Consider the following 14,103-nt stretch of genomic DNA (forward strand, 5'->3'; position numbering starts at 1 on the left):
TAGGTAAGAGCTGACCTATTACAAACACTCTTAACAGTAGTAACCGACAGTAACACCATCACTAGTAACCATAAGTAACACCATCACTATCAACCAACAGTAACACCGTCACTTGCAACCAACAGTAACACCGTCACTAGCAACCACAACTAACACCGTCACTAGCAACCAACAGTTACACCGTCACTTGCAACCACAAGTAACACCGTCACTATCAACCAACAGTAACACCGTCGCTATCAACTACAAGTAACACCGTCACTAGCAACCAACAGAAACACGGTCACTAGCAACCAACAGTAACACCGTCACTTGCAACCACCAGTAACACCGTCACTAGCAACCAACAGTAACAACGTCACTAGCAACAAACAGTTACACCGTCACTAGCAACCACCACTAACACTGTCACTTTCAACCACAAGTAACACCGTCACTAGCAACCAACAGTAACACCGTCACTAGCAACAAACAGTAACACCGTCACTAGCATGCACCACTAACACGGTCACTTGCAACCACAAGTAACACCGTCACTAGCAACCACCAGTAACACCGTCACTAGCAACAAACAGTAACACCGTCACTAGCAACAAACAGTAACACAGTCACTAGCAACCACCACTAACACGGTCACTTGCAACCACAAGTAACACCGTCACTTGCAACAAACAGTAACACCGTCACTAGCAACCAACAGTAACACCGTCACTAGCAACCACAAGTAACACCGTCACTAGCAACCAACAGTAACACCGTCACAAGCAACCAACAGTAACACCGTCACTTGCAACCACAAGTAACACCGTCACTAGCAACCAACAGTAACACCGTCACTAGCAACCAACAGTAACACCGTCACTAGCAACCAACAGTAACACCGTCACTCGCAACCACAAGTAACACCGTCACTAGCAACCACAAGTAACACCGTCACTAGCAACCAACAGTAACACCGTCACTTGCAACAAACAGTAACACCGTCACTGGCAACCACCACGAACACCGTCACAAGCAACCACAAGTAACAACGTCACTAGCAACCAACAGTAACACCGTCACTAGCAACCAACAGTAACACCGTCACTTGCAACCACCACTAACACGGTCACTTGCAACCACAAGTAACACCGTCACTAGCAACCAACAGTTACACCTTCACTAGCAACCAACAGTAACACCGTCACTAGCAGCCAACAAGTAACACCGTCACTAGCAACCAACAGTAACACCGTCACTTGCAACCAACAGTAACACCGTCACTAGCAACCAACGGTAACACCGTCACTAGCAACAAACAGTTACACCGTCTCTAGCAACCAACAGTAACACCGTCACTAGCAACCAACAGTAACACCGTCACTAGCAACCAACAGTAACACCTTCACTAGCAACCAACAGTAACACCGTCACTAGCAACCACAAGTAACACCGACACTAGCAACCAACAGTAACACCGTCACTAGCAACCAACAGTAACACCGTCACTTGCAACCACAAGTAACACCGTCACTAGCAACCAACAGTAACACCGTCACTAGCAACCAACAGTAACACCGTCACTAGCAACCAACAGTAACACCGTCACTTGCAACCACAAGTAACACCGTCACTAGCAACCACAAGTAACACCGTCACTAGCAACCAACAGTAACACCGTCACTTGCAACAAACAGTAACACCGTCACTAGCAACCACCACGAACACCGTCACAAGCAACCACCAATAACACCATCACTATTAACCAACACTCACACCGTCACCAGCAACCAACAGTAACACCGTCACTAGCAACCACAAGTAACACCGTCACTAGCAACCAACAGTAACACCGTCACTAGCAACCAACGGTAACACCGTCACTAGCAACCAACAGTAACACCGTCACTAGCAACCAACAGTAACACCGTCACTAGCAACCACAAGTAACACCGTCACTAGCAACCAACAGAAACACCGTCACTTGCAACAAACAGTAACACCGTCACTGGCAACCACCACGAACACCGTCACAAGCAACCACCAATAACACCATCACTATTAACCAACACTCACACCGTCACCAGCAACCAACAGTAACACCGTCACTAGCAACCACCAGTAACACCGTCACTACCATCAAACAGTAACAACCTGGGATACATCGTTATAGAATAGTGGTGGTGTGCGAGTATCTTTTTAAAAGAAGGAGGTGCTTTTAAAATATGAAAAGTGAATAAAGTATTTTGTGGAAGAATATTACACTAAATGATTTATGTTTTTAATACGCCATCACGATTAGCTTCTACCGGAGGGGGTGCGCGCCCCTGCACCTTTGTATGGGTCGTGTATGAGTTACACTATCACGAGTAACACTGTCACGAGTAACACTATCACGAGTAACACTATCACGAGTAACACTTTCATGAGTAACACTCTCTCGAGTAACACTATCACGAGTAACACATGGCAAGCAATCTCCTTTACCCTACATAATATATTTCACCGGTCTTACGTTCTGGTTATAGTAAACTGTTTAGCAATCAACATTAGTAGATTCGGTGATCGCCACCAGATATGTTTAGGAAGTGACTGTGATCGAGTGAACTTTCTTTTATCTCTGGGAACTGGCTGAATATACTGTCCGCACACGTGACGTAACATGGTGGTTCTTCGTTTCGCTGACTGTGTGCGTTCTGTCATCTGTTGGCGGTTGTCACACCAAAGCCACACAGTAGGCCAACTCGGCAGAAGAAAGGAATCTCCTAACTTCATCACAGACTTAGACTGGCGATCCTTCAAAAGTACGAGTCCCCTGATTGCGCCAGTGGCTTGGAGGACTCTACAGGATTAGGCTTACAATAAGCGGATATGTGTACTCGTTACTCGGTCAACTCTGGGTTTTTTTAAATCTAAGAGATGCTGATTAACCAGTCGCCATGGTTTGCTGTAAAACTATGGCGACTGGTCACCGATTGCTTGACCATTCATCAGTAGTTGTCTGACCAACAGAGGACGCAACATACTCTATTATATACCCAGTTTGCTTCGGTAATTCGTGGCGAATGTTGTTTTACGCCGCACTAACAACATTCAAACTGCATCACGGTTGTATTTAAACAATCAGGTCGGGGTCAAGACTGCCTGATGACAAACGACAGCAATGACCACGTTGTAGTCCCTGATCAGCAGAGGTAGGCTTGTACGATACGTGTCACCATCCCGGGGATCCCAGGGTTATTTCAACAATGCATCGCTACTGATTTGAACAATGTATACGTGTTGAAAAGGCTAGAGCTAAGTGCTTCCCTAATCATGTTGAAAACGCAAGTTTAATTCCCCATATGGGTAGAACAAAATACCTAAATTCAATACTCTGCGTCATATAACACTATCGCTTCAACCCACATTCATTTTATGAATGGTAAAAGGTTTAGTGAATAACAAGCCTGTAATGAAATGAATAAAAAAAAGAAAACAGGTTCAAATACATGTACCAGTCCTGTGAAAACTGAAATGTGATAGTGCTCCCTAAACACAACTAAGCAAGTCCTTGCCTGGTTAAACCAACGCTGTGAGGCAGGGGTGTATGTTCTCTTCTTCCACTAGACTGGCGAGTCTAGCTGCTTGTTTATTAATCAAACATGACATTTCTCCGTTTATCTGGGTTAGAAGCCGTGGGAAGGGGATCTGATTGGCCGCATGTGTGTAGTTTATCGGAAGATCTGTTGTATCTTGCCGTAATAACAGGATGTGGCAGCCCCAAGCATACGTCACACTTAATGCGTACTTTCGGTGCTTACTTATCCAATTACAACTATGATAAATGTACGATTTTCTCATTTTCTAAGCATTTTGACAGAATATTTTTAATACATATCTTATAATGTCGCACGAAAAATGATTTTAGGCTTTACAAAAACAGACCTTCGCTCTGTACAAAACACAGCCGAGCAGACACTGGTTTTCTATCTTGATCTCTCTTGGCTTCGTCTTTGTGAGTTATTGACGAATATGCTAAGATCTTGCTAAGATCTTGCTCTATTCCTGGCCGGGGACTAATTGGCAGACAAAAGGCAATCAGTGTTAAAAGCATACAGGTTTTTTTGTCTTGGCGTTTGTGTGTTAAAGTTCACAAATAGATTATGAAATCAAATGTACGAAATACAAAATTCTGCATCCATGAGTGTGTAACACAGCATCAGTGCGGATCCGTATCCGTGACATTGCTTCCCAGTCTTATCATACATGTTTTCAATAAGCGATAAGTTAATCGATAAGTTAATCGAAATGTTAAAGGTATGTATGCATTTATAGCGTCGTGCCACCAGCGTCTTCCGGCCATGCGCTGTTATATAACGTCCTCACTGCAACACTGCAACACTGCAACACTGCAGTGAGTCATACACAAAGAAGTTCTCCCACCACGACACCGCGACAGAAAAACAACGATGTGTGTTAGACAATGTTCCTGTTAACATTTTACAGATGGCGTTGGGGAAATCCCTCGTGCGTTTGTTGTGTGTTGGGGGACCTGCCTGTGGGCAGCTAATCAACTAAACACCTCCACTCCCCGGGTTAAGTCAACTGGGCCGGCTGCTGCACAGCGTCTCCGCATGCACAATGCCGACAGGCAAGATGCACGATGTTAAACTGTTTAGTCTTCTGGTGTCCTCAATTCAAATATCAATGTTTTTAGAAAAAAACTACTCGTGTAACAGCGCCCTCTGTCCTTTCCTGTGGTGTTGGTACACAGAAAGCCACAACAATCACAATACCAGGTGTTACGCATAACCTTTTCAAGGAGAAACTCCTGTACACGTGGGTACATTTATGTTTGATTTGGGTGCTTAACATTGCATCGACGTCTGAGAAAAAGACTTTCATCAGTCTGGAAGGAAATATCGTTAGAGGTACGTCAAGCTGATCTACTGAATGAGGCCACCAGACTATTCACTTAGGGGAGACAATTTACCTACAGACTTGTTGTATTATGGGATAGTTCGATCTCGTCGGGTAGTGCTGTTGAATCAATTCCTCTGTTCTACTTGGGCACCACTATTGAATCTCTTTCCCTGAATTAAATTTATTCCTCTGTTCAGCACGGGTATTGTTGTCGAGTCTCCGCCTGCGACCTCTCGGGCACAACTCTGGAATGTATTGCCCAGTTCTCTCCGGGCACACCGGTTGCATCTTCACATGTGATCTCTCCGGGCACACCGGTTGCATCTTCACATGTGATCTCTCCGGGCACACCTATTGCATCTTCGCATGTGATCTCCCCGGGCACACCTATTGCATCTTCACATGTGATCTCTCTGGGCACACCTATTGCATCTTCACATGTGATCTCTCCGGGCACACCTATTGCATCTTCACATGTGATCTCTCCGGGCACACCTATTGCATCTTCACATGTGATCTCTCCGGGCACACCTATTGCATCCCTTGCCCAGATCTCTCCAAGGACACCTATTACATCTCCACATGTGATCTCTCTGGGCACACCTATTACATCTTCACATGTGATCTCTCCGGGCACACCGGTTGCATCTTCACATGTGAACTCTTCGGCCACACCTATTGCATCTTCACATGTGATCTCTCCGGGCACTCCTATTGCATCTTCGCATGTGATCTCTCCGGGCACACCTATTGCATCTTCACATGTGATCTCTCCAAGCACACCTATTGCATCTTCACATGTGATCTCTCCGGGCACACCTATTGCATCTTCACATGTGATCTGTCCGGGCACACCTATTGCATCCCTTGCCCAGATCTCTCCAAGCACACCTACTACATCTTTAAATGTGATCTCTCTGGGCACACCTATTGCATCTTCACATGTGATCTCTCCGGGCACACCTATTGCATCCCTTGCCCAGATCTCTCCAAGCACACCTATTACATCTTCATATGTGATCTCTCCGGGCACACGTATTACATCTTCACATGTGATCTCTCCGGGCACACCTATTGCATCTTCATATGTGATTTCTCCGGGCACACCTATTACATCTTCACATGTGATCTCTCCGGGCACACCTATAACATCCCTTGCCCAGATCTCTCCAAGCACACCTATTGCATCTTCACATGTGATCTCTCCGGGCACACCTATTGCATCCCTTGCCCAGATCTCTCTGGGCACACCTATTGCATCTTCACATGTGATCTCTCTGGGCACACCTATTGCATCTTCATATGTGATCTCTCCGGGCACACCTATTGCATCTTCACATGTGATCTCTCCGGGCACACCTATTGCATCTTCATATGTGATCTCTCCGGGCACACCTATTGCATCTTCGCATGTGATCTCCCCGGGCACACCTATTGCATCTTCACATGTGATCTCTCCGGGCACACCTATTGCATCTTCACATGTGATCTCTCCGGGCACACCTATTGCATCTTCACATGTGATCTCTCCGGGCACACCTATTGCATCCCTTGCCCAGATCTCTCCAAGGACACCTATTACATCTCCACATGTGATCTCTCTGGGCACACCTATTGCATCTTCATATGAGATCTCTCTGGGCACTCCTATTGCATCTTCACATGTGATCTCTCCAAGCACACCTATTGCATCTTCATATGTGATCTCTCTGGGCACTCCTATTGCATCTTCATAAGTGATCTCTCCGGGCATACCTATTACATCTTCACATGTGATCTCTCTGGGCACACCTATTACATCTTCACATGTGATCTCTCTGGGCACACCTATTACATCTTCACATGTGATCTCTCCGGGCACACCTATTGCATCTTCACATGTGATCTCTCCGGGCACACCTATTGCATCCCTTGCCCAGATTTCTCCAAGCACTCCAATATCATCTTGTTGACCCACAAGTGACCTCCAATGCTATGACGCCAAGACTTACCGTATATGGTTTAAACATATTTTTATTCAAGAAGAATATAGAGCAACAAGCCGTATCACATATCTCTCGGCATTACTGATGATCCCGGGATGTATATGGGAACACTGTTAAATCTGATCCACAAACTTTCCTTGGCACAATGTTAGGACTCCATACACGACCCAATCTGAATGACATTGCGTAGTCCCCCTGTTCTCCACACAGCGCTGAGTGGTAAACAAAAAGCGACAAAACCTTTTCCATATTAAGAAATCTCTTCGACACCGACCATATCATGAACATGTATTTATGAATCATTATCATATAGTGATGATTCCAGGTGTTCGCAGAAAGATGGGCGTATCCACCAGTGGCTTCCGTCACAAACACATGCAAAGGCAAGTCAATTGTTCACATGAAAAAAAACACGGGAGCATATGGTTCAAGTCAAAATTGGGAATTGCATCCATCATCATCTTTTGACACTGATGTGTCAAATTTGGAAAGGTTCCAAACATGTTTACCATGAATCGTTTTGAAATCTTTACTGAGGCCTTGAATGGTGTAGCCTTGACCAAACAACTTCTTAGCAAGAGTTGAATGGCGATATTTGAAATCTTGGTAGAATTACCATGATCGATTGTACCTCAAATGTTGTGAAATATAGACACCAAGGGCTGGAACTACAGGAATGTTGCACGACATACAGGAAAAGTTGGCTATTATAAACCTACCTCTTGTCATACAATTTTTGTGGAGAATGTTTTGTCATTCTGAATCTTTATGCATACATCTAAATGTGAAAGAGATGAAGCGGTCTCACTAGTCTCCTTTATTTCTAGTTCAGGTTGGTAAATCAGTGGAAGGGATTTGGCTATAATTGTGTGTTAAAACCGTCTCTTCTAACCTCCCGGACAACACCTGGCCTCCCAGACAAGGTTGTGTGACAAACCCCTCTCACCTGGTCTCCAAGACTACGTTGTGTGACAAACCCCTCTGACCTGGTCTCCCAGACAACGTTGTGTGACAAACCCCTCTCCGCAGGTCTCCCAGACAACGTTGTGTGACAAACCCCTCTCACCTGGCCTCCGAGACAACGTTCTGTGACAAACCCCTCTCACCTGGTCTCCCAGACAACGTTGTGTGACAAACCCCTCTCACCTGGCCTCCCAGACAACGTTTTGTTACAAACCCCTCTCACCTGGCCTCCCAGACAACGTTGTGTGACAAACCCCTCTCACCTAGTCTCCCAGACAACGTTGTGTGACAAACCCCTCAGACCTGGTCTCCCAGACAACGTTCTGTGACAAACCCTTTCACCTGGTCTCCCAGACAACGGTGTGTGACAAACCCCTCAGACCTGGTCTCCCAGACAACGTTGTATGTTAAACCCCTCACACCTGGTCTCCAAGACAACGGTGTGTGACAAACCCCTCTCACCTGGTCTCCCAGACGACGTTGTATGTTAAGCCCCTCTCACCTGGTCTCCCAGACAACGTTGTGTGACAAACCCCTCTCGCCTGGTCTCCCAGACGACGTTGTATGTTAAACCCCTCTCACCTGGTCTCCCAGACAACGTTGTGTGACAAACCCCTCTCACCTGGTCTCCCAGACGACGTTGTATGTTAAACCCCTCTCACCTGGTCTCCCAGACAACGTTGTGTGACAAACCCCTCTCGCCTGGTCTCCCAGACAACGTTGTGTGACAAACCCCTCTCACCTGGCCTTCCAGACAACGTTGTGTGACAAACCCCTCTCACCTGGCCTCCCAGACAAAAATGTGTGACAAACCCCTCAGACCAGGTCTCCCAGACAACGTTGTGTGACAAACCCCTCTCACCTGGTCTCCCAGACAACGTTGTGTGACAAACCCCTCAGACCTGGTCTCCCAGACAACGTTGTGTGACAAACCCCTCAGACCAGGTCTCCCAGACAACGTTGTGTGACAAACCCCTCTCACCTGGTCTCCCAGACAACGTTGTGTGACAAAACCCTCAGACCAGGTCTCCCAGACAACGTTGTGTGACAAACCCCTCTCACCTAGTCTCCCAGACAACGTTGTGTGACAAACCCCTCAGACCAGGTCTCCCAGACAACGTTGTGTGACAAACCCCTCTCGCCCGGTCTCCCAGAGAACGTTCCGTGACAAACCCTTAGACCAGGTCTCCCAGACAACGTTGTGTGTTAAACCCCTCAGACCTGGTCTCCCAGACAACGTTGTGTGTTAAACCCCTCTCGCCTGGTCTCCCAGACAACGTTGTGTGACTAACCCCTCTCGTCTGGTCTCCCAGACAAAGTTGTGTGACAAACCCCTCTCACCTGGTCTCCCAGACAAAGTTGTGTGACAAACCCCTCAGACCAGGTCTCCCAGACAACGTTGTGTGACAAACCCCTCTCACCTGGTCTCCCAGACAACGTTGTGTGACAAAACCCTCTCACCTGGTCTCCCAGACAACGTTGTGTGACAAACCCCTCTCACCTGGTCTCCCAGGCAACGTTGTGTGACAAACCCCTCTCACCTGGTCTCCCAGACAACGTTGTGTGACAAACCCCTCAGACCTGGTCTCCCAGACAACGTTGTGTGACAAACCCCTCAGACCAGGTCTCCCAGACAACGTTGTGTGACAAACCCCTCTCACCTGGTCTCCCAGACAACGTTGTGTGACAAACCCCTCAGACCAGGTCTCCCAGACAACGTTGTGTGACAAACCCCTCTCACCTGGTCTCCCAGACAACGTTGTGTGACAAAACCCTCTCACCTGGTCTCCCAGAAAACGTTGTGTGACAAACCCCTCTCACCTGGTCTCCCAAGCAACGTTCTGTGACAAACCCCTCAGACCTGGTCTCCCAGACAACGTTGTGTGACAAACCCTTCTCACTTGATCTAAAGTCGTTTTTAATCGAGAAAACACTTCTCCTTGTTGTCCCCTTGCTATGTTCCCTCCTGTCAGGTTTTGCAATCTCAAGTAATCCCGAGGAGAGGGAGTGAGTGAGTTGGGTTTAACGCCCTCTTAACAATATTCCAGTTATATCACGGCGTTTCAGCTTAATGTGGGCGGAAAGCCCGAAGTGATGCAGGTCTCAGACGTTTACCACTTTGGTGAAACCTACGAGCACGGGTATGGTGCTGACAAACCTAGAAACATAATCGGGGCGAACCGGGATTCGAACCCACAATCACAGGCGTGCCCAAGTGACGCCTTAGACAACTGGGCCACCCATGTCCCGAATCCCAAGGAGAAGTGGTTTGACTCAGCACGTAGATGAAAAGAATGAGTTGGTGAGTGAGTCGGGTTTAACGCCGCTTTTAACAGTATTCCAGTTATATCACGGCGTGTCAGCTTAATGTGGGAGGAAAGCCCGAAGGGATGCAGGTCTCAGACGTTTACCACTTCGGTGAAACCTATGAGAACGGGTATGGTGCTGACAAACCTAGAAACATAATGGGGTCGAACCGGGATTCGAACGCACAATTATAGGTTTCTGGCGTGCCCAAGGGACGCAACTCTGCACAGCGAATCGCGGCGCCTCAGACAACTGGGCCACCCGTGCCCCCAATCCCGAGGAGAAGTGGTTTGACTAATTACGTAGATGATAAGAGATAATCGAGAAACCTTGTAGTGAAACAATATACTGTGTCGCGGTATGAAAGGAATTCGGTCAAAGCGTGTGAGAGAACAACCATGCGCAGCATGGACCAACTGGATTCATGACATGTAGAATTGAACAACTTTTCATCACCTTCCCCGGTGGCTCAGTGGAAAAACAGCGGGTTACAAAACTAAACGCGATATGTGAGGTTGCAGTTTCGATTCCGTAATCCATAGTGAAAACGTTCATTTCTTGTCTTCGATTTTAGAACGTTTGAAACACTAAGGACAAATTTACAGGTATCTATGTCATCTTTGTCATCCGATTGCAATTGATTGCGCACTTTGGGGGATGTATAGGGTTAATAATGGTGATATAAGAAGGTGGCACACAAGATAATGTGTCACAAGGCACGAGTAGATCCGTAAAAGATTGAAGATTGATAAAAGGTGGGAAAGTAGAAGGTTGACGGTGATATAAGGTGGGACAACAAGGTCAGTAGAAGATTGACAGTGATATAAGGTGGGACAAGAAGGTCAGTAGAAGATTGACGGTGATATAAGGTGGGACAACAAGGTCAGTAGAAGATTGACGGTGATATAAGGTTGAACCACAAGGTCAGTAGAAGATTGACGGTGATATAAGGTGGGACAACAACGACAGTAGAAAATTGACGGTGATATAAGGTGGGACAAGAAGGTCAGTAGAAGATTGACGGTGATATAAGGTGGGACATCAAAGTCAGTAGCAGATTGACGGTGATATAAGTTGGGACAACAAGGTCAGTAGAACATTGACGGTGATATAAGGTGGGACAACAAGGTCAGTAAAAGATTGACGGTGATATAAGGTGGGACAAGAAGGTCAGTAGAAGATTGACGTTGATATAAGGTGGGAAAACAAAGTCAGTAGAAGATTGACGGTGATATAAGGTGGTACAAGAAGGTCAGTAGAAGATTGACGGTGATATAAGGTGGGACAACAAGGTCAGTAGAAGGTCGACGGTGATATAAGGTGGGACAAGAAGGTCAGTAGAAGATTGACGGTGATATAAGGTGGGACAAGAAGGTCAGTAGAAGGTTGACGGTGATTTAAGGTGGGACAAGAAGGTCAGTAGAAGATTGACAGATTGACGGTGATATAAGTTTGTACAAGAAGGTCAGTAGAAGATTGACGGTGATATAAGGTGGGACAAGAAGGTTAGTAGAAGATTGACGGTGATATAAGGTGGTACAAGAAGGTCAGTAGAAGATTGACGGTGATATAAGTTGGGACAACAAGGTCAGTAGAAGATTGACGGTGATATAAGGTGGGACAAAACGTCAGTAGAAGATTGACGGTGATATAAGGTGGGACAAGAAGGTCAGTAGAAGGTTGACGGTGATATAAGGTGGGACCACAACGTCAGTAGAAGATTGACGGTGATATAAGGTGGGACATCAAAGTCAGTAGAAGGTTGACGGTGATATAAGGTGGGACAACAACGTCAGTAGAAGATTGACGGTTTATATAAGGCGGGACAACAAGGACAGTAGAAGATTGACGGTGATATAAGGTGGGACAACAAGGTCAGTAGAAGATTGACGGTGATATAAGGTGGGACAAGAAGGTCAGTAGAAGATTGACGGTGATATAAGGTTGAACAACAAGGTCAGTAGAAGATTGACGGTGATGTAAGGTGGGACAACAACGTCAGTAGAAGATTGACGGTGATATAAGGTGGGACAAGAAGGTCAGTAGAAGATTAACGGTGATATAAGGTGGGACATCAAAGTCAGTAGAAGATTGACGGTGATATAAGGTGGGACAACAAGGTCAGTAGAAGATTGACGGTGATATAAGGTGGGACAACAAGGTCAGTAGAAGGTTGACGGTGATATAAGGTGGGACAACACGCCAGTGGAACATTGACGTTGATTTAAGGTGGGACAAGAAGGTCAGTAGAAGGTTGACGGTGATATAAGTTGGTACAACAAGGTCAGTAGAAGATTGACGGTGATATAAGGTGGGACAAGAAGGTCAGTAGAAGATTGACGGTGATATAAGTTGGGACAACAAGCTCAGTAGAAGGTTGACGGTGATATAAGGTGGGACAAGAACGTCAGTAGAAGATTGACGGTGATATAAGGTGGTACAAGAAGGTCAGTAGAAGATTGACGGTGATATAAGGTGGGACAAGAAGGTCAGTAGAAGATTGACGGTGATATAAGGTGGGACAACAAGGTCAGTAAAAGATTGACGGTGATATAAGGTGGGACAAGAAGGTCAGTAGAAGATTGACGGTGATATAAGGTGGGATAACAAGGTCAGTAGAAGGTTGACGGTAATATAAGGAGTGACAGTAGAAGATTGACGGTGACATAAGGTGGTACAAGAAGGTCAGTAGAAGATTGACGGTGATATAAGGTCGGACAACAATGTCAGTAGAAGATTGACGGTGATATAAGGTGGTACAAGAAGGTCAGTAGAAGATTGACGGTGATATAAGGTGGGACAAGAAGGTCAGTAGAAGGTTGACGGTGTAATAAGGTGGGACAAGAAGGTCAGTAGAAGATTGACGGTGATATAAGGTGGTACAAGAAGGTCAGTAGAAGATTGACGGTGATATAAGGTGGGACAACAAGGTCAGTAGAAGGTTGACGATGATATAAGGAGTGACAGTAGAAGGTTGACGGTGACATAAGGTGGTACAAGAAGGTCAGTAGAAGATTGACGGTGATATAAGGTGGGAGAACAATGTCAGTAAAAGATTGACGGTGATATAAGGTGAGACAACAATGTCAGTAGAAGATTGACGATGATATAAAGTGGGACGACAAAGTCAGTAGAAGATTCACGGTGATATAAGGTGGTACAAGAAGGTCAGTAGAAGATTGACGGTGATATAAGGTGGGACAACAAGGTCAGTAGAAGATTGACGGTGATATAAGGTGGGACGACAAGGTCATTAAAAGATTGACGGTGATATAAGGTGGGACAACAAGGTCAGTAGAAGATTGACGGTGATATAAGATGGGACAACAAGGTCATTAAAAGATTGACGGTGATATAAGGTGGGAAAAGAAGGTCAGTAGAAGATTGACGATGATATAAAGTGGGACGACAAAGTCAGTAGAAGATTGACGGTGATATAAGGTGGTACAAGAAGGTCAGTAGAAGATTGACGGTGATATAAGGTGGGACAAGAAGGTCAGTAGAAGATTGACGGTGATATAAGGTTGAACAACAAGGTCAGTAGAAGATTGACGGTGATGTAAGGTGGGACAACAACGTCAGTAGAAGATTGACGGTGATATAAGGTGGGACAAGAAGGTCAGTAGAAGATTAACGGTGATATAAGGTGGGACATCAAAGTCAGTAGAAGATTGACGGTGATATAAGGTGGGACAACAAGGTCAGTAGAAGATTGACGGTGATATAAGGTGGGACAACAAGGTCAGTAGAAGGTTGACGGTGATATAAGGTGGGACAACACGCCAGTGGAACATTGACGTTGATTTAAGGTGGGACAAGAAGGTCAGTAGAAGGTTGACGGTGATATAAGTTGGTACAACAAGGTCAGTAGAAGATTGACGGTGATATAAGGTGGGACAAGAAGGTCAGTAGAAGATTGACGGTGATATAAGTTGGGACAACAAGCTCAGTAGAAGGTTGACGG

General features: G+C 45.9%; 1 protein-coding gene across 1 annotated transcript; it reads right to left on the bottom strand.

Annotated features, from left to right (window-relative positions):
- Positions 1 to 5,077: 5,077 nt before the first annotated feature.
- LOC125382697 (collagen alpha-2(I) chain-like) lies at positions 5,078 to 6,637 on the bottom strand. The gene has a single exon (XM_048400980.1). It carries the CDS (start codon positions 6,635 to 6,637, stop codon positions 5,078 to 5,080), a length of 1,560 nt encoding a protein of 519 aa, XP_048256937.1.
- Positions 6,638 to 14,103: the final 7,466 nt, after the last annotated feature.

Source organism: Haliotis rufescens, unplaced genomic scaffold, assembly GCF_023055435.1.
Source record: "Haliotis rufescens isolate VD_foot unplaced genomic scaffold, xgHalRufe1.0.p SCAF_20, whole genome shotgun sequence".
NCBI classification, from domain to species: Eukaryota; Metazoa; Mollusca; class Gastropoda; order Lepetellida; family Haliotidae; genus Haliotis; species Haliotis rufescens.